At 45.6% G+C, this 21781-nt stretch overlaps 1 protein-coding gene and 4 non-coding genes across 5 annotated transcripts; all 5 read left to right on the forward strand.

Moving 5' to 3' along the window:
* The first annotated feature begins 10967 nt into the window (after positions 1-10967).
* Positions 10968-11044, forward strand: TRNAI-UAU (transfer RNA isoleucine (anticodon UAU)). The gene has a single exon. It is a non-coding gene; the product is annotated as a tRNA-Ile (tRNA).
* A 7023-nt stretch (positions 11045-18067) lies between these two features.
* Positions 18068-18140, forward strand: TRNAM-CAU (transfer RNA methionine (anticodon CAU)). The gene has a single exon. It is a non-coding gene; the product is annotated as a tRNA-Met (tRNA).
* A 174-nt stretch (positions 18141-18314) lies between these two features.
* On the forward strand, positions 18315-18387 carry TRNAM-CAU (transfer RNA methionine (anticodon CAU)). The gene has a single exon. It is a non-coding gene; the product is annotated as a tRNA-Met (tRNA).
* Positions 18388-18561: 174 nt separating this feature from the next.
* Positions 18562-18634, forward strand: TRNAM-CAU (transfer RNA methionine (anticodon CAU)). Its single transcript has one exon. It is a non-coding gene; the product is annotated as a tRNA-Met (tRNA).
* Positions 18635-19016: 382 nt separating this feature from the next.
* LOC126535776 (uncharacterized) lies at positions 19017-20070 on the forward strand. The gene has a single exon (XM_050182573.3). It carries the CDS (start codon positions 19096-19098, stop codon positions 20068-20070), a length of 975 nt encoding a protein of 324 aa, XP_050038530.2. The 5' UTR covers positions 19017-19095.
* Positions 20071-21781: the final 1711 nt, after the last annotated feature.

A 21781-nucleotide genomic window follows, 5' to 3' on the forward strand; every position in this document is an offset into this window, starting at 1 on the left:
GAAAACCAGACAGGTAGCGAATCGGGTCCCTAACCCTCTCGAAATTACATCTAGAGAGTCAGCGTTTTCACTGTTGGTTAAAACTACTGACTCCAAGCTCAAGGGGCGAGGAATCATTTTTGGGGATCTGAAAAACCGGAATCATCATAATTAGCCTGCTTACGCCAACTGCAGGGCAAAGGCCTCTCCCATACTTCTCCAACAACCCCGGTCATGTAATAATTGTGGCCATGTCTTCCCTGCAAACTTCTTAATCTCATCCGCCCACCTATCTTTCTGCCGTCCCCTGCAACGCTTCGCTTCCCTTGGAATCCAGTCCGTAACCCTTAATGACCATCGGTTATCTTCCCTCCTCATTACATGTCCTGCCCATGCCCCCATTTCTTTTTCTTGATTTCAACTAAGGTGTCATTAACTCGCGTTTGTTCCCTCACCCAATCTGCTCTTTTATTATCCCTTAACGTTGCACCCATCATTCTTCTTTTCATGCATCGTTACGTCGTCCTCAATTTCAGTAGAACCCTTTTCGCAAGCCTCCAGGTTTCTGCCCCGTAGGTGAGTACAGGTAAGACACTGCTATTATACACTTTTCTCTTGAGGGATAATGGCAACCTGCTGTTTAGGATCTGAGAATGCTTGCCAAACGCACCCCAGCTCATTCTTATTCTCATTATTTCCGTCTCATGATCCGGATCCGCTGTCACTACCTGCCCTAAGTAGATGTATTCCCTTACTACTTCCAGTGCCTCGCTACTTATTGTAAATTGCTGTTGTCTTCCGAGACTGTTAAACATTACTTTAGTTTTCTGCAGATTAATTTTTAGACTCACTCTTCTGCTTTGCATCTCCAGGTCAGTGAGCATGCATTGCAATTGGTTCCCTGAGTTATTAAGCAAGGCAATATCATCAGCGAATCGCAAGTTACTGAGGTATTCTCCACTAACTCTTATCCCCAATTCTTCCCAATGCAGGTCTATGAATACCTCCTGTAAACACGCTGTGAATAGCATTGGAGAGATCGTATCTCCCTGCCTGACGCCTTTCTTTATTGGGATTTTGTTGCTTTCTTTATGGAGGACTACGGTGGCTGTGGAGCCGCTATAGGTATCTTTCAATATTTTTACATACGGCTCGTCTACACCCTGATTCCGTAATGCCTCCATGACTGCTGAGATTTCGACTGAATCAAACGCTTTCTCGTAATCAATGAAAGCTATATATAAGGGTTGGTTATATTCCGCACATTTCTCTATCACCTGATTGATAGTGTGAATATGGTCTATTGTTGAGTAGCCTTTACGGAATCCCGCCTGGTTCTTTGGTTGACAAAACCGGAATATTGCATGCTTATTATTTCATTTTGAAATAAATTCGAAATTTCGACCGAGCAAGCAATGGCTGAATGGTGCCCGCCGCAGGCGCAAGAACGAAGCCTGGATTTACAACCACCCATGCTATGACCATAGCGCCAATAGTTGCGACATTGCAATAAGCGCAAGGCATGTGGGTCCACTTTGAATATTAAAGGCCAGATTTTTAACTCAGTAGGGCAAGATGTACCTGCAAACGTGGCAATTACTGACTCAGTAGGGACACGTGTATTTTCCACCATTCTGTTGCACCGGTAAACAGCAATTACGCCAGCCACGGATAGCTTTTTTACAGTCTCTGCCAGCCCTAAATTGGAGTCTACACCACGACCTATTTCTTTACTGCAGGCAAGATGCAGGTGAATGAAAGCACACACTTGCATCGATCCAAATGATGAGCACTTAAGTAGGTCATATACACACGCCTGGTCTGGCCGAACGGTAAACAATCCCACCTCTGCCGAGCTGTCGTACATCAGTGATGTGCAAGTAGTGACGCGTTGCCCCCTTAAGTTCCGCCTGCACTGCTTTCGGGTTGTTGAGCCGTATGGCTCCTCCATGCAAAGGCACAGCGCGACAAGAATGCTGCACACCGCGCTATGAAAAAAAGCTTAAAGAGGCATTTGATCAGGTGGTAGGGAGGCCGACCAAGGCGGAGATCGCACCGGGCCGTCCGCTGGAGAAATTTTCGGCATTTGCGGCACTATCAACGTGTCAGACAATATAAATTTATCTCAAAGCACTGCTTGGTACCTACAAAACGACTAAATCGGACCGATACTTAGCCAAAACCTCGAGAGCTCACTTTTGCGATCCGAACCAGACGTTCCTGTGGGGCGAACGATTCCCGCTTCCGAACTGCGCGAGATTCACGTCTTCTTCTGCGCGCGTCGCGACCACGGGCTTGAATCGTCGACTGAGACATTTTCTTCTCTTTCACTGAAATGGGGCGTTTAAGCCAATCCTTCAACCGCTGAAAAGCTTCCGCTTGCATTTTTTTAGAACGCGACATGTTACATTGCCGGGGCTGTTTAGACTACCAGGAGGCTCAGTGTTCTAAAGTGTGTACGTCTACGAATTTCCAGCTCCAAAACATGCGTTAATATGTGAAAAAGTGGAAGTTGCGTACGCCTCAGTGAAGATAAAGTCAGAGTTTATTTATATAATTCACGATTATCTGTATATCCAAGTTAATTTAATTAAAAGTGTATAGTTATCTTTCAAATAATAAATATCATTTGCATTTTCCAGATTTGCTCTTCAAATTAGTACTTTTTCCGACCGCATGTTCTTCCGCCGCCCTTTAGTCACTGGCTTCTTATGCAGCTCCCCGCACTAGGTGAGCGCATTTGTTTGAAGGAAAACTAGGCAAAATAAGATAGTGCTTCCACTTTGGGTGAGCGATGCTGCCGAAGCATATGATTTCAGTGCATACCGAATCGCTGGCATCTGCTGCTTTTATGCGAAAGCGTCAAGTGGTCACATTCTGCGAGAGACCGGCGGCGTCTGTAGCAGCGAAAGTGCACCTAAATTCCACTGGCTACGTCACAGCCAACGGGAACCAATGGAAGCCAATGGCTCGCACTTACTGGCTAAGGCCTCGACGGAGTATAGCGGACTAAACGGAATGCCTGCTGTGCGATAGCGTGCCAGGTGTTGCGTCAGGGGAGAGGAGGAGGAGGAGGAACTTTATTATTGCAGAAACCGTTGCGCGGTTTATTCCTGGGTGGTTCCCTCTGACAGGGCTCCACTGGCGATCGCGGCTCGCCGGGCCTGGTCGAGGGTCGCCAGTTGGCTTCCCAGGTCCAGTTCGGAGAGTCTCGCCTCCCAAGACCACGTAGTGAGTGTGTGTGTTGTGACTCGTGGCGAAATTGCGTCGCCCGGACGGTCGGTGCATTCGTGTGTTATGTGCGCGAGTGTCGCTATGTGGTTGCTACACCAGGGACATGTTCGGGACGTATAACTGTCTGGGGAGATTGCGTGTAGACGAGACAAGTGTGGGTATGTGTTAGTTTGCAGGCGGCGCCAGTCCCTTGCCTAGAGTTTATTGAGAGCTTTGTGTGGGAGAGCGTATTGCGTTCTTCCGAGCCGTTGGTCCTGTAGTATTTGTTGACCTGTCGTTAGGGCACTCTCGCGACGCACGACACCAACGCGCCTTAAAAGACTAGGTATGGTGATGCAACGCCACGGGCCATTACGGCGATCCCTCGTTGGTGGTTCCGGTCAGTTGACATGCTGACGTAAAAACTGCAAAAAAATAACCCACACCAATTTAGTAGCGAAACTCAAAAGACCGTATCCCTGGGTTCAATAATACATTATGGCTTTCGCACTCACAACTCGTAAGAAGTGCCTAAGTGTCCTCGGATTTCTTTCATTATGTGCCCAGATGGCGACGCAAGTGTAAATTTGTGCATGTACGTCGACGCTATCTACGGACATTTCAGTTTGGTTCCGAAGATATAAATCAGGTCGTAAAATTTTCGGCGAGAACGCAGGTTTTTTTCTCTGGAAGTGGAACTGCCACTTCTCTTGTTCATAGCTTGGGCGGCAAATCCAATAGGAAATAGATCGTTGATGGAGAGAAGGTGTACGGTACAAGTCGAAGAGTTGGCACCCAGGAGTTGAGTCCGCTGTAGGAGAAAAAGCCTAATGCGGGAGGTGCCCGCCTATATGTCAACTTATATGTTAATTTAAAGGTTCAGTGGAAATGTTTTTATTGTTCGCTTTATTTCTCCCATCTTGCTTTGTTTTTTCTAGACGAATAGTAACTGCCCATGTCTTGGTCATCCCTTACAAAAATGTCTCTTAACATTATTTACAACTTCTACCAACTTTCTATTTACTTAATGGCAGTCAATTCACATTTACATTGTAGTAACATTTGTTCATACACTGTCAAAATACTTCTTTCTTACTTTTGTATAAATAATGCTTTAAGTACAAAGTTAAAGGACTTCCTTCTTACCTTTGTATAAAGAATATCTTAAATACACCGTTAAAAGACATTCTTCTCACTTTCATGCAAAGAATACTTTAAGGTGACCGTTAAAAGACTTCCGCCTTATTTTCGTACAAAGAATATTTTAAATGCACCGTTAAAAGAATTCCCTCTTACTTTTGTACAAAGAATATTTTAAATACATCGTTAAAAGACCTACTTCTTGCTTTTGTAAAAAGAATATTTTACATGCACCATTAAAAGACTTGCTTCTCTCGGTAAACCTCTCCCGTGGTCTTATCCGTGCAGAGGAGGTTGCGCTTCTGAGGATCAGGGTCGGGGTTGCCCTCACTCCTGCCGTGACTACGAAGTGGCCGCACTTTCGCCCGTTATATCCTAGCCCTGAGTGTCCACTCTGCAAGTCGTGAAATGCTGAAGCCGACATCCACCACCTGCTGTGGGTTTGCCCTGCACTTAAACCGACGAGGCTCCGGCACCTCGCAGCATCGGGACTCTCGCCGCATAATCCGAGCGATTACACTGCTTGGACGCAGGGACCACGTTATCGATCCCTCTTGGACTACATTAGATCAGCAAATCTTTTTTCATTCATTTAATCATCCTTATTCACCCCATCCCATAACCCTGTATGCCCTGAGGCATCTACCCTCGCATTAAAAAAAAAAAAAAAAAAAAAGACTGCGTGTGAACCTTGTTACAAAGCTGTTCTATACATGTCATATGCTAACCTGAATATAATGTTAACACTGACCATCTTGTTTCTGTGCAGGGTTCTCTCTGCAAACATTCTCAGAGACAACAGCTCTCAAGCTCTGAATGTAAAAAATACATTATCATCGATGCTTGCTAGAGATTGTGCGACAGCTGCCATGGCGTAATCAACTAAGTAATTTATTATTTTTAATAATTTCTCTATTATATTGCTCATAATTTTGTGCAAATATTTTTGTGTGAACAAACTTATTTTAGTACAAATTTACATCTGATTTCCATGTACATGCACCTTCTAGGTTGCAAACTGCCTTTTATCAACATGTTCGCACATACTGACAAATGTTGCTAGGGGGCTAGTAAAACGTCAGTAGCAAGCACATAAGCACATGTGAGTAAACTATTGACACAATGTTACTAGACAGCCTAAATACTTGTGTTGTTTGACTGTTACTAGAATGTTTACAGATCATCTATAAACATGCTTAAATTGAAGTAGTGTGGCCAATTGTTGGCGGGGTGTTACTAGGGTGTATAAAGACAAATGTTAATAGGAGATTGATTGGAAGTTGGCGGAACGTTTACAAACGTTCTTCAATTGGAAGAATCTTAGTAGGTGGTTGGTGGGAAGTTGGCAGTAGTTATATGAACATTCTTGTGAAAGAATGTTACTAGGAGGTATAAAGCCAAATGTTCATATGATATTGGTAGGAAATCTAAAGAGATCCTATGAACAAGTTTCTATTAGGAGTTGGTGGCCAATTGTTTCTAGGGTGTTACTAGAGCGTTGTTAGGATGTATAAAGACAGTTGGTAGGACTTCAATTGACTGTTAGTAGGTTCTAGTTACAATAGTCTAAAGATAGTGTAAAAAATATTGCTAGAAAATTTTTTAACTGATCAAACAATGTTCATCGGCCCTTTGTAGAACGCTAGTCCTTATACGAAAGAATGGCAACACACAGAGCCTGGTCAGCCTATCTTAGCTGCCAGTTCTCCAAAGGCAAAAAAAAAAAGTGCGCAGCTTTTACAAATGCGTTTTTTTTTATTCCAGCGAACTGTTTATTGATAATTACAACCTGATTTAATTGTATAAGACGGTTTGTTTCCCTTATAGTGTTTCGAAAGTGCACTCATAGACATATGACCTAATGTGAAGAGATGATAACGAAAAGCATCAAAAGCATCAAAGAATGCGTTTATTGCCTAAGCTCAACTGCGCGACGCGATCTTCGCTGACAAGCGCAGCTTGCCGAAAGGAGAAACTGTGACTTGGACTGCGACGCCTTCTTGTTAGCAATATTGGCACATGCGGCCTTTCCAATCCGCTATGGGCGTCTTGCGCTGGAGTTTGAGGTATAGTAGCGGCGCCTGGTGGCGGCGCGCGAAACGTTATCAGGGAAGTACCGGCTTGGGTAGTATTGAGCCCTGGCTGTGGCGAGGCACGTTTCTAGCTCAAGTTTTGCGTCGATTCGCACTTTTTTCTACCATGTTACGAGTGCGAAAAGGCTCGTCACTTCTCACAGACCACGCTTCGAGCTCGCCGCAGCCTATTGTTTAGTGAAAACGGACTCTCCGTGGGAGGTATTGCTGGAAGCAGAAGAAATCGGCGACGCCGATCCGGAGAGACCTAGCTCAGGCTCGAAAAAGCGTCACCGTCTTTACTGCTGCGTCGTGGGCTGCCATGAGCAAGAAGACCTGACTCCCAACATCAGATTCTACCGTTTTCCTTCAAGGCCTCGGGAATTAGCGGAGCGTCGGGCGCGCTGGATCGCTGCCGTTCGTCGATCTGGGTACGCGAAACTTCGCGTCATGCTGACTGTTTCGCCTTTCTTTAAGCTTGCTTATCTGCGTTCTAAAATTCGGCCTTTTGCACCTACAGTCGCGACGGCAGACCGACATAGCAACATTCATGGCTGGTGATTCACGATTCGAGACGCGGCCGCAGCGACAATTAACAATTCGACCGGTGCTAAGTGGTGAAGTGACCAGGCATGTGCAAATGATCACAAATGGTCGGGCTGATTCGGTGGCAATCCACTACCCCACTATGAGCAGCACAGGTTAGAGAGTTAAATGTGCTCATCCTTGACCTCAATTAAGCCAGCACGTTGAGGCAGCGCAGCAAGGTAGTATTGATTGCAGCACATCGATGTTCGAACGCTGTCATTATAAGCTACATCAAGCGAGCAGCGCACGAGCTCGCGCTGCTGCGCACTTCGCACGTACGTTACTGCGAGCTCATATGCATTGCATCAGTTATTTATCAGTTGCTAAAGGGACAGATGGCCGCTACTACAGTGCAGGCATAACTACTTGTCTAGCGGCAGGCAATCAACATAGATAGCAGGAGGCCCGCCGTTTCGCTGCCGTCGCGGCGCGTACGATCGTGCGCTCGTGCAGTTCCGCACACATGATGTGGGCTTATCGCTGCTGTGAATTCATTTATAGCAAGCATTTCCTCGCCTTTGTGCGCCTTAATCTTGCAGCGTGGAAACGTTACCTGAAGTTCAACTTCGTACGCGACTCGCTTCCACTTGTGATTGACACCGCGCTAAAACTTCGCCGCTTATTTCTTGAGCGGCGTACACGTATTCGGCGTTGCATAATTTCTTGCCTTTACGCAGCATGCCATCCCTGAGAAAATCTTCGGCGCCCGATATTCACTGCAAGCCGTGGTACAACATAACCGAAAGGGGCGGGTCCATATTGTAAGCGTGCTTCCCCAAGCAGACGACCGAGCTTGGTAGTACCCAGTTCAGGACAGAGGGCGCTTTTTAGCACCATTTTCGCAGCGCCCCCTGGGCAATGCAAGAGCCCCATAAGACCAGCAAAGTTCGGTTTTGGAAGTTAAAAGTTGGAAGTTGTGCTCAAAACACACGACATCCCAAAATACATCGCGGTGAGAGACTAGACAGATGCAGAGACTGAGGGACATAAGTACACAACGTGCCGCTGTTTAGGAGGGAATGTATAAGCTTGCTGTTGCAAGCAAACAATCAAACTAGTTCCACTGTAATTAAAATTGTCGACGTAGCCAGCAATGGTCACACATACTTGTTTCGAAACATTGACGTGCCTGCAAATGAGAAAGTAATTTGACGGGTACCAGCGACGGACGCTAGACCAGACCAGAAGAGCCTCGTTTTCTACCTCCTGCTAACTGCGTTCTTTTTTTTTTCTTTTTTATTGAAGTTTCGGCTGCATCAGCGCCAGAAAAAAATTACGGATCACTGCACAGGGGCCTCCCTCCACATCATATCTTTACACAGCGGAATCGATTCTTTCCATTTATCAATAACCAATCTGCTAATCGGTATCTGGGTTATCATCCATTCGCAGAAGTTGAAAATTGTGTTACCTGGCTTTTCTTGGCGCACTCCACAATTCTCTTATCCCTACCCATCGAATGCTGAAACGACAGGATGAGAGAAAGGAAAACAGTTAGGATTAAATAATTCACCTTCGTCAGGTAGCGTACCACTTCCCACAAGAACTACGAACCATAGGCGTAAGTTAACAGGCCGCGAGATCGGAGGTTACAGTGTTGATGGGCGGTGAAGCAATTTCCCTACTGATACTGTGCTTCAGAAAGAAAGTACTGCGAACGCTAAAGTTTGTAAATATTACTGTTGTGACAGTATGACGTCAAGGCCACACCCCCTGTTCGTACCTAGATAAACAGCAGAGCGAACATTCATAGATTATTATCGTCAACTGCTTGGGAACAAGAAAGAAATAATAGAAGGGTTTGAGCGACATTTTCTTCATCTTATGACACGTTTAGAAGATGACATTAAAGCAAGCCTTGAATTTCCAATCACATTGCGAGAAATGGAAGACGCCATACAGGGACTTGGCGCAGGAAAAGCTCCCGGGCCTGATGGTTTAGGTGCGCCCTTTTACAAGGCTTTCAAATTTCAGCTCACAGTTTTGCGTAATGTCTTCAAGGAAATGTATGCAAAACAGCGAAAGCCGCCATCGTTCTGAACCGCTCATATAGTACTAATCCCTAAGTGCGAGGATCCGGTTAAACTGTTGTCAGTAAAATGTTACAGACCAATGGGGCTCAGAAACTGTGATTACAAAATATTCAAGAAAGTGTTAGCAAAGAGACTTCAAAGTATTGTAACGCGACTAGTGGGACCGCATCAAACACGTGGAATCAAGGGCAGAACAATTTCCACCAATACACATGTAGCTCGTTGTGTTCTTAAGCGCTGTGATGCTCTCTCATGTCGAGTTGCACTGTTGCAACTGGATTTGGAGAAAGCGTTTGACAATGTGTCACATGAAGTACTATTTTCAATATTAGAATATGTTAATGTCGGCGGAGTGATATTACAAGGAGTAAAGATGACCTACTCAGAGGGCAGCACATGCATCATTATAAACAAGAAGTTAAGTGAACCAATCCAGCTTCTCTCCAGTGTGAAGCAGGGATGTGCAATTTCCTAACTACTTTTGATATTTACTTGGAGCCTTTCTGCTTGAGTTTAATTAATAGTCAAAGCGTACGCGGTTTTATGCTTGAAATGACAGAAGTCAAGGTGCTCGCATACGCTGATGACATTGCTGTCTTTTGCCAAGATCCAGAAAGCATCAAAGAGGTGGTTAGGTTGACTGGTGAATTTTGCAAGGAATCTGGCTGTAAGGTCAATTGGGAGAAGACCGTACGTTTCTGGCATGGAGAGTGGAGCGATAAGTCTGAATTATTTGCTGGCATCCAATGGACAGCAATGCCAACAACGTACTTAGGTGTCCCATTACAATGTTATGAAGACACCGAACTATATTGGAACGAGGAAGCAGAACGCATGAAAAAGAAGGCACAGGGATGGCAAGGTCGAAATTTGTCTATGTTTGCCTGTGCAACTACTTGTAATCTATTCTTAGTTGCCAAGTTATGATATGTTATGCAAGTATTGTTCATGTCGCGTACTGACCTACAAAAAATTTCATAGAGTCTTTGTAGTGTTTATTTGGGGAGGAAGTTGGGAGCGAACTAGTCAAACTAACCTGTTTTTGCCCGTCAGAAAAGGTGGTCTTGGTCTGTCGCACCTGTTTATCACACAAATTGTGCCGCGTTTTATATTTTTAAGAGATCAGTGTGACCCATTTCTGCGTACAGTTATGCAAGTTAGTTTAGACAATGGACTAAATGAATTCATTGTTTCTACAAATAAGACTACGATGCACCGTATAAAAGGTTATTGGCGCGAGGTTGTTGTAGCCTTTCGCATGCTTAAAGTAAGGTTTTCCCTAGAATACTTGAATACGGTAAAAAAGAAAAAGCTCTACAAGGATTTACTGGATGTTATGTTACCTCTGCCAATGTACAGAAGCATATACACTGGAGGCTGTGGACATGACGTCTTAAAACGGGTTAAAGGAATGCCGATACGGCCGCATGTAAAATCCTTTTTCTTCAAGCTCCATACAAACACTTTACCAGTAAAAACGCGGCTACAAGATAAAGGAATGATTGTACCGGGGACAGTCAACTGCATACGATGCCAAAAACTAGAGATAATAGAACATTTATTTATTGAATGCTGGGAGGCCATATTTCACTGGGACATCCTTCAGCGAACTATCAAAAAGGACTTGCCTACTACACCACATGCAATCCGATATTTACCAGTTGAGAATCACGACGACATTCCCTACGACTTCATAATGGTACTCAGCGTCCATAGTATATGGAAAACTAGAATGTCGGTAAGACATCCCGGCACTAACGCTCGGCCTCTAAGCGAAAATTTTATTGAACATGTAGCGTATATGCGAGAGCTTTATTGAGCCCAGCCAGAAAAACCTGATTGGGTTACACTGTTTGTTGAGTTGATCAATTTCAAAAGGTGTTGAAATCCTTCTGATGTTGTTTTCTGTATTATGTAAACAGGCAATAAAAAAACACAAAATGGCTCGGTAGCGCAGTAGGCAGCGCGTCAGTCTTATAATCTGAAGGTCGTGAGTTCGATCCTCACTCGATCGGGGCAAAGGCGGCGCTTTCTTTTTGCTGCCTTACCCGATAGTGCACTCATACTCGGGCATTATAATGAAAGTAGATTCCAATCTTTTAAGGGGTAGCTGCTGCACGCTGTTTTACTTTTTCAAGTCCTTCCAAAATAGCAGTAACGAGACTGGACGTGTCTCGTCGTGTGCCCTGTCTGCCTCGGTAGCGCAGGTTTCTTCTTCCGGCCACCGTTCGGTGCGGACGCAGAATGCCTTGCTCCGTTGGGGCAAGGCAAGGCGTTGGGTAACAGTAATGCTGCTATGGATTGCCAGGACTACCAAGTTAATTTTGGTGTTGGGCTTCTGAGCACGAGGTGGCGGGATCGAATCCCTGCCACGGCGGCCGCATTTGCATGGGGGCGAGATGCGAAAACACCCGTGTACTTAGATTTAGGTGCACGTTAAAGAACCCCAGGTCATCAATGTTTCCTGAGTCCTCCATTACGGCGTGCCTCATAATCAGAAAGTGGTTTTGGCACGTAAAACCCCATAATTTAGTTTTTTTAACCAAGTTACTTTGCCGCCTCTGCATACAGGACCATGCGTGGCCAACACGCTCTTTCTTCGCGGAGACGTAAAGGCAAGGCCCTACCGAGTTGAAGATTTTCGAGACGTACTGGTTCGTCTGCAACTGCTTCCCGAGGTTGACGCCTTGGGGGCTTTCCAGGTGAGCCACGTGTGGGCAGTTACTTTCAGAAGCCCAGATGCAATGAAGAAAATGCTGGCCCTTGGGGACATTACGGTTAAGGAGCGTCACTGCCTGGTGGTTAACCCAACCAGCCAGGATGTGCGGCTGAAGCTCTACTGGCTCCTTCACAACGTGCAAAATGAGGACGTCCGCGCCGCGCTCACGCCTTTTGGGAAGGTTACGGAGGTCTTCAAGGAACGCTCGCGCGTCCGAGGCATCACCGATAAAGGTTCGTGAACTCGCACCGTATGGATGAAGCTGAAACCCGGAGCTACCATAGACAACCTCCCGCATCAACTTCGGGTCGCCGGCATCATGACACTGCTGGTTTCTCCTGGGCGTGCGCCGCTCTGCTTGCGGTGTAACCACACAGGTCACATCAGGCGAGAGTGCCGCGCTGTGCTTTGTGTCGACACTTCGGGCACGACGAAAGCTCGTGCGTGCGAACGTACGCCAAGTTGGCGGGACCATCCAAAAGTGATAAGTCATCCAAGATCACACAATGGACGCATTTGATGCTGAAGAGACGGCTGGAAGGGGTGGCGTGGTGCAACGTCCTGATCTGAAGGAAACTACCCGTGAACCAGCTAAGAAAATGGACACCAAAGAATTAGAAAAGAAGCCCGCTCGAGCTGAAGAAAAAGAGCGCATCGAGGAGAACAATGACAAAAACAAAACAATCAAGGCGCTTGCGGAATCGCTCGGACACTCTCCGAGTCCCATGGACACGACGGAGCCGCTTAAAGGAGCGGGACCGGTAAAACGTCCGGTCGAAGCTACCGAGAAAAAGGACGAAGGATCAAGTGGAGCAAGCCACGAAGAACCGCTTGCGAAAACACCGAGCGGCCACAGGTCAAGCTTCAAGCCAACGCCTAATATCCCAGCGGACAGGAAAGGGCCAGCGTCGTCACCGACATGAGGCCGCAGCAAGTGTTTGCAGTATGTGTACGTACTGCGGTGGGGGAGGGGAGTGGGAGGGATCTCTAAAATTGGTTTCCACCGAGGCAGACAAACAAGTGTTCAATAAGACGAAGGAGGATGCAAAGACTGACGTCGCATGCGAACGAAGTGAGTTTCATTTCTGGCCTGTAGTCTGTTTAAGAGGGACTTCGGTCTCACCCGTCTTATTGCATTACTATGAAAATACATCTATATACAGCCTTAAGTTTTGGCACAATTAATGTTCGAGGCCTTGCAGGAAGGGGCAAGCAATATCAGCTTTGTCGCCTGTTCATGAAAAAGAACCTTGACGTAATCGCTGTACAAGAAACAAAAGTCGATAGTGAAGAAAGGAGAGATCAAACGTTGCATTCATTTAGGTCACGTTTCTACGTGTGTGTTTCACAGGCACGCGGTACTTCAGGTGGTTGTGCGCTATTTCTGAGAAGCCCTTTAGGCCTCTCAGTAGAAACTGTGTACACATACGATAGTGGTCGGCTTACTGTTTGCAATTTATGCTTTTGTGATTTGAAGTGGCAGGTTATTTGCTTGTATGCGCCTAACAAGGTGAACGACCACAAGATTTTCTTTGAAAGTGTTGAAACCCATTTGCAGTGTGATCAACTTGTTGTGATGATAGGTGACTTCAATTGCGTCTGTAATGTAAAAGACAGGTTCGGAAGCCCACCTATTCATGATGCAAGTGTGCAGTCCTTGAACGTAGCGATGAAAAAATACAATTTAGAAGATGTTGGGGATGTGATGGCAACCATTAGATTATGATGGCCACCATACAGAGACGCCACCATACACACACTATCAGCAAAATAGTCATGCTAGGTTGGATCGCGCCTACGTTTCAGCGGATCTAATACCATTGTGTTATGTATATGAAGTGAATCATGTTTGCTTTACCGACCACAGCTTAGTCAACTTTGTAGTTGGTCCGAAAAAGCCGACTGGTTTTAACTGGGAGTTGTGGAAATTTAACGTTAAGCTCCTAGAAGATGAATTATTTTTGATCGGCGTTAATGATAGCCTTCACGGATGGTTCGAGACAGAGTGCAAAAGTTATGCAGAAGCGTGGGAGCATTTAAAACAAAATGTTAAAATGCTGGCCATAGAGAGATACGGTGCCTTGCGCCGAGAAGCAAAGAAAAGAGAATTAGAAATGGAAAAGAGATTTTCGATTTTTATTTAAGTGTAGAAAAGTGTCAGCCTCGGAAAGTATTCTAAGGAAGTAAAAGAAATTAAATCCCAGTTAGAACTAGTCGAATATGAAAGATACAAAGGGGTGGTCGTACGAGCACGCGCAGAAAAATTATAGTGCGCCGAACAGCCGACGAAGTGCTCACTCGGGGACGAGCTAGCTTATGCTTCGCAGAACGAGATAACAGCCGTAACATACGGCAGTGTGGTTGTACGAGATAAAGAAACAATAAGGCAAGCTTTTTATGAGCATTACTGCGAACTGCTAGGCCAAGAACGCATACGCGATGAAGGATTTGATACTGAATTCCTGCCGCTATTGCCAAACCTTGAGAGTGAAGTAACGGAAAGGCTTGAAGAACTAATCACTTTAGAAGAAATAAAATGGGCCATCGACGCACTAAGTTCCGGAAAAACTCCAGGGCCCGACGGTCTCAGCACCGCTTTCTATCAAGCTTTCAAGCAAGACATAGCCACTTCTCTACATCAAGTAATTGCGGAAGCATATGAGAACGGCGTGCTACCCCCTTCTTTTCGTCAGAGTCATACAGTGCTGATACCGAAGTCCGAAGACCCTCATGTATTACTGTCGATAAGGGCGTACCGCCCGATAAGTCTCACAAACACAGGTTATAAAATATGCACGAAGGTTCTTGCACAGAGACTCCAAAATGTTACACAACAAAAAGTAGGGCCACACCAGACATGTGGCATAAGAGGACGAACTATTGTCACCAATATACATGCAGCGAGAACAATATTGGAAAGTTGCGACGCCTACACAGAAAAGGTAGCACAGTTACACCTTGACCTTGAAAAAGCATTTGACAGAGCGTCACACGAAATCCTCTTTCTTGTTTTAAAACATGCCAAGATAGGGTCTCTTCTTCTGCAGGGTATCAAAATGTGCTATGCTGGCGTATCTACGAAGCTAATAGTTAACAAACAGCCAACGGCTATGGTAGAAGTCAAATCAGCACTCCGCCAAGGATGCGCCTTATCGTCTTTACTTTTTGCATTATATGTTGAACCGTTTTGCTTAAAAGGTATTAGTAGTAATAACATAAGGGGATTTGCAATGGCATGCAGTGAAGTTAAAATTTTGGCGTACGCGGACGATATCGCCGTATTCTGTCGAGACAAGCAAAGCATCTGTAATGCAGTAGAAGTGGCGAATAGATTCTGTAAGGTCACGGGAAGCGCGATAAGCTGGAGCAAGTCATTGGGCATCTGGCATGGTAGCTGGAACGAGAAAACAGAATTTTTTTGAAAATATGCAGCGGACCGCGACCCCTGCGCGATACCTTGGGGTACCTCTCCAACATTATCATGATACAAAAGACTATTGGCAAGAGTTAGAGCAAGTTAAAGTTAAACCAACAAATTTTGGAGGTTGAAATTTATCGATTTTTCCGTGATCAACCGTATGCAATCTTTTTCTATATGCAAAAATCTGGTACGTGCTGCAAGCACAGTGCGCGTCAAGAATGACCATCCAAAAGATACATAGAGCATGCGCTGTCTTTATATGGGGATCCACATGGGAGAGAAGGAGCCGCACTAACTTATTTTGGTCGGTGAAGTCGGGGGGCCTTCGTTTGGCCCACTTGTTTTTGAGGCAAGTTGTCTCGAGATTTCTTTTCCTGAGAGACCAAAGCGATCCCTTTTTGCGAACAGTGTGCCAAGTACGTTTACAAACTGTGTTACCTCAGTTTATGGTATCCTCAAGAACAGCAAATGGTGCAAGTCTCTGCGGCTTTTTGCGGGAGCTAGCTTGGTCCATGGAATTCTTGCTTGCTCGCTTTTCATTTGATTATCTTACTATGGCCGGAACAAAAAAATATATAAGGACCTAGTTGACATTTGTATGCCTATTCCTCTGTACCGATCTATGTATTTACCGAACACAGGAGCAGACGTATTGAAGCGAGTGAAACGGATGCCAGTGCGATCAGGGGTTAAAACTTCTTTCTTCCAATTGCATACTGGAACTCTTCCCGTCAAACCTTGGCTAAAAGAAAAAGGCCTCTTTGTTGCATCGTCGATCAGTTGCAGCAGGTGTCGGAAGCCAGAGACAATTGAACACATATTTTTGGATTGCTCGGACGCACTTTTCTTGTGGGACATTCTGCAACGTACACTGAAAAAGGAGTTGCCTATCTCAGCGCACGGCATCCGTTTCATTCCATGTGCCAGTGAAGGTGGTGTTCCTTATGACATGTTTATGGCGCTAATTCTACACAGTCTATGGAAAACCCGCATGGATGTCAGGCATGAAAAATTGGCTATTCGCCCAGCTAGAGAGCATATTACTGAAAGTATTTTGTTCTTGCGTGAGGCTTGCAATGTACGACTAGATAAGCCTGAATGGGCAACCTTGTTAAATGAACGTGTCAGTCTAAAGCGTTTTTAACAATGTACGCCTGCCAATTGACGGTAGGCGGTTATATCACCAGACCACTGTACATACCATCCTTACGCCATCTGTATGTCTGTTTCTGTTGTCAAAGAATGGCAATGAAGAAAAAAAATGCCACCCCATCTCCGGAACTGCACTACGCGATTCATTGTTAACAAATCAGGGGGGACCCCCATTAACCTAAAGCGTACTGTACGCCAGGCCTGCCCACTGAGTCCCCTTTTGTTCAGTATATACATAGAAACAATGTGCCTAGCGATCATTGAAAGCAGCAACATTCACGGCTTCAGATTAAATACATCGGAAGTTAAAATTCTGGCGGATGCGGATGACGTCGCAGTTTGTTGTACAGATAAAGAGAGTGTAACTGCAGCTATCGCTGTAGTGAAGGGTTTTGGCAAGGTAACTGGAGGCATGGTAAACTGGGGAAAGTGTCTTGGCTTCTGGCACGGAGAATGGCCTTCCACCCCGGTCACTTTCGCCAATGTCAAGTGGCTGACGACACCCGTTAAATATCTAGGCGTCCCGCTGGAATGTTACAAAAATAACGATGAGTATTGGCAAGACCAAACAAGAGAAACGCAGATAAAAGCGAACAAGTGGAAAGGCGGACATCTGTCAATGTTTGCAAGAGCTACAGTCTGCAATCAATTTTTTGTCGCAAAATTATGGTATGTCATGCCGGTATTGCATTGTCCAAGGGTACATATACAGAAGTTGCACCGAGTATTCGCAGTATTTGTGTGGGCTTCGAATTTGGAACGATGCAGTCGAACGAATTTGTTCAGGCGAGTTAAAGACGGAGGTTTGGGAATGACGCACCTTTTTATACGACAGGTCGTAAACCGGTTTTTATTTTTCCGCGACTTCAGCGATCCTTTCTTGCGCACGGTGTGCCAACTGAGGCTAAGGAGCGCGTTACCTGGCTATGTAGTCTGCACAGACAATATGAACGGTCCTGTTTGTGGATTTCTTAAAGAAGTTATCTTAAGTGTACGGTTTTTGTCCGTTAGATTTTCAAATGAGTACCTTTTTTCAGTGAAACGTAAAACATTGTACAAAGATGTATGCGATGTAGTTCTCCCTGTGCCAATGTACAGGGCCATATACAGTGGAGGTCAAGGGCAAGACGTGCTTAAGCGGGCGAAAAGAATGCAAGTAACGCCAGAGACCAAGTCTTTCTTTTTTAAGCTTCACACGGGTACGTTGAATGCCAAACCTTTTTAGAAGATCGTGGGTTTTTCTTACCCTGGAGCTCGCATTGCTTGATCTGTAAGAAACCAGAAACTATAGATCATGTATTCCTAGATTGTTGGGCGGGTGTCTTCTTTTGGGATGTACTTCAGAGGACTATCAAAAAGGACTTTCCTTTAGATCCACAGGGTATTAGATATTTATCTATAGAAAACGATGATGGACTGCCATTCGACCTTATTATGCTAGTTGGCCTTCACTGTCTATGGCGCACCCGTATGGCGGGGTATCACTGCGATCCGCATGCTCGGCCTGCACGAATGCTTTTCCGAGAATGCATGTCGAGATTTGTGGAAATTTAGAAAGCACAAGATTGTGTACCTGCGTGGCTGTCAAGGGTGGAACCCTGGACCGCGCTCAAAGAATTCTAAAATAGTCAGCCCTATAAGGCTGACACTTGGTGCTGAAAACTTGCAAACTTGTCTTGTTCTCTCAAATGTCATTTGTTGTTTGATATAGAAGTACAAAACAGGTAATAAATAAAAAAAGAAAAAAAATGCCTCGGTAGCGCAGTAGGCAGAGCGTCAGTCTCATAATTTGAAGGTCGTGAGTTCGATCCTCACTCGGGGCAAAGGCGGCGCTTTGTTTTTGCTGCCTTGCGCGATAGTGCACTCATATTCGGGCATTATAATGAAAGTAGATTCCAATCTTTTGAGGGGTAACTGCTGCACGCTATTTTACTTTTTTCAACTCCGTCCAAAATAGCAGCAACGAGACTGGAAGTGTCTCGTCGTGGGACCTGTCTGCCTCGGTAGCGCAGTAGGCAGCGCGTCAGTCTCATAATCTGAAGGTCGTGAGTTCCATCCTCACTCGGGGCAAAGGCGGCGCTTTGTTTTTGCTGCCTTGCGCGATAGTGCACTCATATTCGGGCATTATAATGAAAGTAGACTCCAATCTTTTAAGGGGTAACTGCTGCACGCTATTTTACTTTTTTCAACTCCGTCCAAAATAGCAGCAACGAGACTGGAAGTGTCTCGTCGTGTGCCCTGTCTGCCTCGGTAGCGCAGTAGGCAGCGCGCCAGTCTCATAATCTGAAGGTCGTGAGTTCGATCCTCACTCGGGGCAAAGGCATCGCTTTGCTTTTGCTGCCTTGCGCGATAGTGCACTCATATTCGGGCATTATAATGAAAGTAGATTCTAATCTTTTGAGGGGTAGCTGCTGCACGCTATTTTACTTTATTCAACTCCGTCCAAAATAGCAGCAACGAGACTGGAAGTGTCTCGTCGTGTGCACTGTGTGCCTCGGTTGGAAGAAGAAGAAGAGGCTTGTTGGAACAGCCACGTTTGCGAAGAGCTCCGCTGGAAACAGCGCATCGGCCCTCGGCCGAGGATCACACCCACCGTCAACTACTGATTCCGGCAATTATAAAGTCGTTCTCCCTCGTCTACCGACTGGCAACACCGTTCTCAATGCAGTTTTCCTGCATGCTGACCTGGCAGGGCGGCCGTATCGGGCCCCGGACTTTCGCGATGCTCTCCTTTCAGTGCTAAATGCAACTGATATCCTCGGCGCTGGACAATACCAGATGAGCCATTTGTGGTTAGTCACATGTGTTAACAGCATCGCGAAACAGAAACTTGTCGACAAAGGCGAGTTGCTGGTGAAAGGCCTCAAGTGCCTTGTCATAGACCCGGAATGCAAAAATATCAAGATGAAGCTTCTTTGGCTTCCCCCACACCTCGAACAGAGACGGATTGCTGAAGCGCTAGAGCCATATGGCACAGTGCAGTCCATCACGAGAGAAATGTGGCGGTGTGATGGCATGGAGGGCTGGCAAATGACTAATCGAGACGTCGCGTTCACATTGAAAGATGGGGTTTCTGCCAGTAATCTGCCACATCTATTGAGCATATATGGCCACCAGTGCCTTATCTTGATTCCTGGCCGACCACCACTTTGCCTCCGGTGCAACAGAGTTGGGCATATCCGGCGACACTGTAGAACACCGCGCTGCAGTAACTGTCACCGCTATGGTCACCCTGCAGATGCATGCATCGGAACCTACGCTGACAAACTTCGTGCAAATAGACCAGCTGAGGATGATGCCATCACCGATGATCTATTGGACGTGAGCGAAGTTGTGGACGCAACTGGCGAAACACTCCCTGAGACTCATCGACAAGAACAGATTAAGCCGTCATCGGCTGACATTAGCGTTAGCCAGAAGCCTGCGAGCGAGGATGAGACTAAGGCACCTGACGACGAACCAACTGTGTCTTGGGCAGAATGTCCACCAGTTCAAGATCGCCCACCGTCAGTGGAATCTGGATCGATGTGCGAGGCCGCCAAGAAGCGTCCAGCGCCATCCGACAATCCATCGCCCTCGGCAAAGGAGGCTCGCGTTCCCAAGGTGTCAAAGTTGACAAAACCGCTCCGGGGAACACCTACACCTGCTGATGTACCTTGTGTTAACGTGCACCTAAAAGTCCATAGTGCATCACCTCATCAAGAAGGGAGAGGTGCACCTCTGGAGCAGCGTTTAGACGCTGCACCTACATAGGTAATCATGGCGGGCGCTCTTCCCTTCCATTTTGGCAATTTAAATGTCCGTGGCTTACGAAGTAAGCGACGGCAAGTACAGCTTTTTCATTTGTTACGCAATCGAAAATTAGATATTGCTGCTATCCAAGAAACAAAGATTGAATCCGAAGAAAACACAGAAATAGCTCTATCTCCATTCATATCTGACTATAATGTTTGTGTCAGCCATGCAGTAGGCGTTTCCGCAGGCTGTATGTTATTTGTTAGCAAACATTTACAATGTGATTTGCTACATTTGTTTACAGATAGGGAAGGGCGCCTAATCTGCTGCGATATTGATATCAGTGGCACGAGCTTTAGATTTGTGTGTGTTTATGCCCCGAACAAGTTACGTGAACGCGAGTGTTTCTTCTTATCTCTAGAACATCATTTCTGTACTGATCGTGCATTGGTCCTCTTTGGAGACTTTAATTGTGTATGTAACGCGCAAGATCGTACAGCACTGAAGCTGAGACATGATCCAAGTAGTGATGCGTTGCAACGCCTAATATGTGATTATCAGCTTGTGGACATTGGGGAAAATGAAAAGGCGGGATGTCGATATACGCACTTCCAGGGTACCTCGCATGCAAGGCTTGACCAAATTTACGTTTCACTTAGCGCGCTACCTCTTATTCATGGTTACACTGTGCATCCTATATTCTTTAGTGACCATTGCCTAGTCTCAGCATCTTTTGGCAGCCGTCGGTACCACAGTCGGCGTATGTGCTGGGAGCTGTGGAAGTTTAATAACCAGTTACTTTCGCGTGAGCATTTCTTAAATCGCATTACTGAGCTTATAGCTCATGTGTCTTGCCGCAAGGATTTGCCACTCTTTGCTTTGTGGGAATTATTCAAACAGGAAGCTAAAATGATAGCTATCGAAGAATCATCAATATTAGCCTTTGAAAAAAAGAATAATTACAAAGCATTGTGTAGACTTTTGAGTGAATTGCGTGAGCTTGAATGCATACATCCGGGTCAATATATTGATGATATTCATAAGGTCAAGGCACAGTTACAAACTTTGAACGCAGAAAAATACAGAGGTGCACTAGTGCGGGCGCGAGAGCAGCGTTTCCTGGAAGAACAGCCTTGCAGTAGGGCCCTTGGTGATGAGCGCCGACACGCGCTATCTAAACAAATACTAGAGATAGAGTATGGTGGAATGATTGTTAACGAGCCTACTCTAATAACTAAAGCATTTTTGAACATTATCGAAAACTATTCAGAGACCATATGCCATTGGGTACAGATGCTGCCAAAAAAATTGTATCGTTGCTGCCCCAGTTAAATCAGGATGAGTACGATTATACAAACGAAAACATTGATATCAATGAGGTAACTTCATGCATCGATTCGTTAGCGAAGGGCAAAACGCTCGGCCCGGATGGCCTTACTGCCGAATTTTACCAGTGTTTTCGTTCCCTCTTATCGCCATTATTACTTCAGGTGTACCGAGAGGCCTTGGAAGTAGGGTACCTAACCGCCACAATGTACGAAGAACACACCGTCCTTATAGCCAAAAGCGATGATGAAGACAAATTGCAAAAAGTTGACGGATATCGGCCTATCTTCTTATGCAATGTGGATTATAAAATCTTTGCTAAGGTATTAGCTAACCGTTTGCAAGTTGTAGTAAGATCTGTGGTCGGTGATCATCAAACATGTGGCATCAGGGGGCGGTCCAT

The sequence above is a fragment of the Dermacentor andersoni genome, chromosome 3 (genome assembly GCF_023375885.2).
Source record: "Dermacentor andersoni chromosome 3, qqDerAnde1_hic_scaffold, whole genome shotgun sequence".
NCBI classification, from domain to species: Eukaryota; Metazoa; Arthropoda; class Arachnida; order Ixodida; family Ixodidae; genus Dermacentor; species Dermacentor andersoni.